Here is a 2,380-nt window from a genome sequence, read left to right as displayed (position 1 = left end):
TCTCTCTCAGTCTCTCTGTGCGTCCACCACTCCTCTTCCTCTACAATCTCTCTCACGGTCTCACCTCCACCACAACCATCGTGGCATCGTCTTCTCTCATGGTAAGTCAATCTCTTGAATTTGTTAGCATTTTATAAAATTAGGGTTTCGATTGTTAGATTCAAATTGGGATTGGAATTAGGGGTTTCTCTGAAATTGTATGATTATGCTGAGGCTTTTGAGTTTGTCGTTGGATTTTGTAGTTTTGATGTAGTTAATCTCTATTAGTTGCATTTTATAAAATTAGGGTTTTAATTTTTAGATTCAAATTGGGATTGGAATTGGGGGTTTCTCTGAAATTTTAAGGTTATTGGTGTTCTGGGCTTTAGCAGACATTAAACTATTTTGCTGTATTTATTATGTTTGGATTTTTCAACGGCTTTGTCGGTTGTCACTTTCCATTGTACTAGGAAAAGTGCGAGGCGGCTTTGTGTTTGACAATGTTGTATTCTAGGCTTTAATTAGATTGCAGCACTCATAGGACTATCATTTTAATACATGGGATGAGACCTAACCTTGTACTATTTGCATTAATTAAGTGTATAAAGGTTGAAACTTGAACGAGTGATACAGCTACATGTTCAACATTAGGAATGTTTAGGCTTTAGATGAATTCTTTTTGGCATTTTGAAGATTGTAATCATATTGGTGGAAAAAGGCAATAACTTGAAGATTGTAATCATATTCGTCTCTTGTATACGAGAAAGTTTACTGAATCTGGATTATCTATATGCTCTATAGTTTTAGTATGTAACTGGGAGATGGAGATTCTAGAGTAAACTCTTGTCTTTATACATATACATGTTGAGTTGTATGGAGTTGGCATGGTAGTTTGGATATTCTGTAGTGACAGAGATGTTAAACCTGTTGTGTTGTGAATTTGTTGAGTTCTACTTGTGGCTTGTCGATGTGCAGGTACTTTTTCAATATTCACCCTTCTTTGCTAGGTGCTATGATCACACTCTCTCTGCTGTCATTGTGATCTACTTTGCATAATTAGTTGTTCCAAGTTCCATTGTCTCAAAACTTTATGCAACCCATCAGCTATGTCTCTGTGTGCTCAAAAGCCAAAAACAACTGAACCATGGGTTATTGTTGATAGTCATTCATGCAGCTATGTCTCTGTGTGTGCAGCACATCAACTATGATACTGCTGATTAGACCAAAATTGTTGTTTGTCCGTTGGATTTTGTAGTTTTGATGTAGTTAATCTCTATTAGTTGCATTTTTCATGACTACACTTTTCACATATTCAATTGGTGATTATTCACATATTTAGTTTGTGTTTTTATGGTTTTGGTTGAGTAATTTGCTGCTGGGGCTTTGATCTTTGATGATTATTAATAGGAGTTTTGCTAGATTGACTTGTAATTGTAATTGTAATTAATATTTTGTATTGATTGGATGCAGGCTTTGAACCGTGTAGATTCTGTAGATGATGCAATTGATTTGGAATATGAATCGGGGGGAAGCAAATGTGAGACCGAAAGTGAAGGAGATCAAGAGGAGGTAAGTGTCTCCCAACTCCTACAAGGTAAACGTAGCAAGGTTTGGGAGCACTTTAGGCCTTATCAAGTTAAGACCCTAGTAAGCCTTAAGATTCGAGAAGGGAACGTTGCAAAAGATGAAAATGATGAACTAGTAATGGTTCCACATGTAAGACTTAGGGCTAAATGTGTCTATTGCCCGGAACATACAAATGATGGTGACTATGAGGCCGATTCAAGCACTAATGGTACATCCGGAATGAGAAAACATCTTAATCGACAATGTAAATATTATCAAGCCAACTTGAGGAAAAATAAAAAACTTCTTTATGAGGAGAAGAAATGAGGTAAAACTTTGGTTAATAGGGAGTTTAACCAATCCGATTGTTTGGAAGCATGTGTAGAGATGATTGTTCTTAATAAGGTACCATTTAGTACCATTGAGAAGATAGGGTTCAATAGATTTTGTAGTGTTGCATGTCCATTGTTTCGTGTGCCCTCTAGGAGAACTCTTGTTAGAACTTTCCTTAGAATGTATACCCAATCTAAAAATAGTTTGAAAAAGGAATTGCATGCACATCAAATTTCTCTTACCACCGACATTTGGACAAGCACTCAAAACATCAATTATATGGTCCTCACCGCACACTTTATTGATGATGAATGAAATATGCATAAGAGAATCATTAATTTTTGTCTTATTGCTAACCACTCGAGAGCCACAATAGCTAAGTTGATTGAAACTTGTTTGTTGGAATGGGGCATAGATAAAGTATTCACCATCACGGTGGACAATGCTTCTGCAAATAAAATTGCATGGGATCAACTTAGGTCAACGATGAATAGGTGAGAAA

General features: G+C 36.2%; 1 protein-coding gene across 1 annotated transcript; it reads left to right on the top strand.

The window, feature by feature from the left end:
- Positions 1-2,380, top strand: LOC126587010 (uncharacterized). The gene is made up of 2 exons (XM_050251980.1): positions 1-101; positions 1,450-2,380. The coding sequence occupies exons 1-2, from the start codon at positions 99-101 to the stop codon at positions 1,870-1,872; spliced, it is 426 nt and encodes a 141-aa protein (XP_050107937.1). The 5' UTR covers positions 1-98; the 3' UTR covers positions 1,873-2,380.

Source organism: Malus sylvestris, chromosome 10 (genome assembly GCF_916048215.2).
Source record: "Malus sylvestris chromosome 10, drMalSylv7.2, whole genome shotgun sequence".
Classification (NCBI taxonomy): domain Eukaryota; kingdom Viridiplantae; phylum Streptophyta; class Magnoliopsida; order Rosales; family Rosaceae; genus Malus; species Malus sylvestris.
This window is presented reverse-complemented; position numbering and strand designations above follow the sequence as displayed.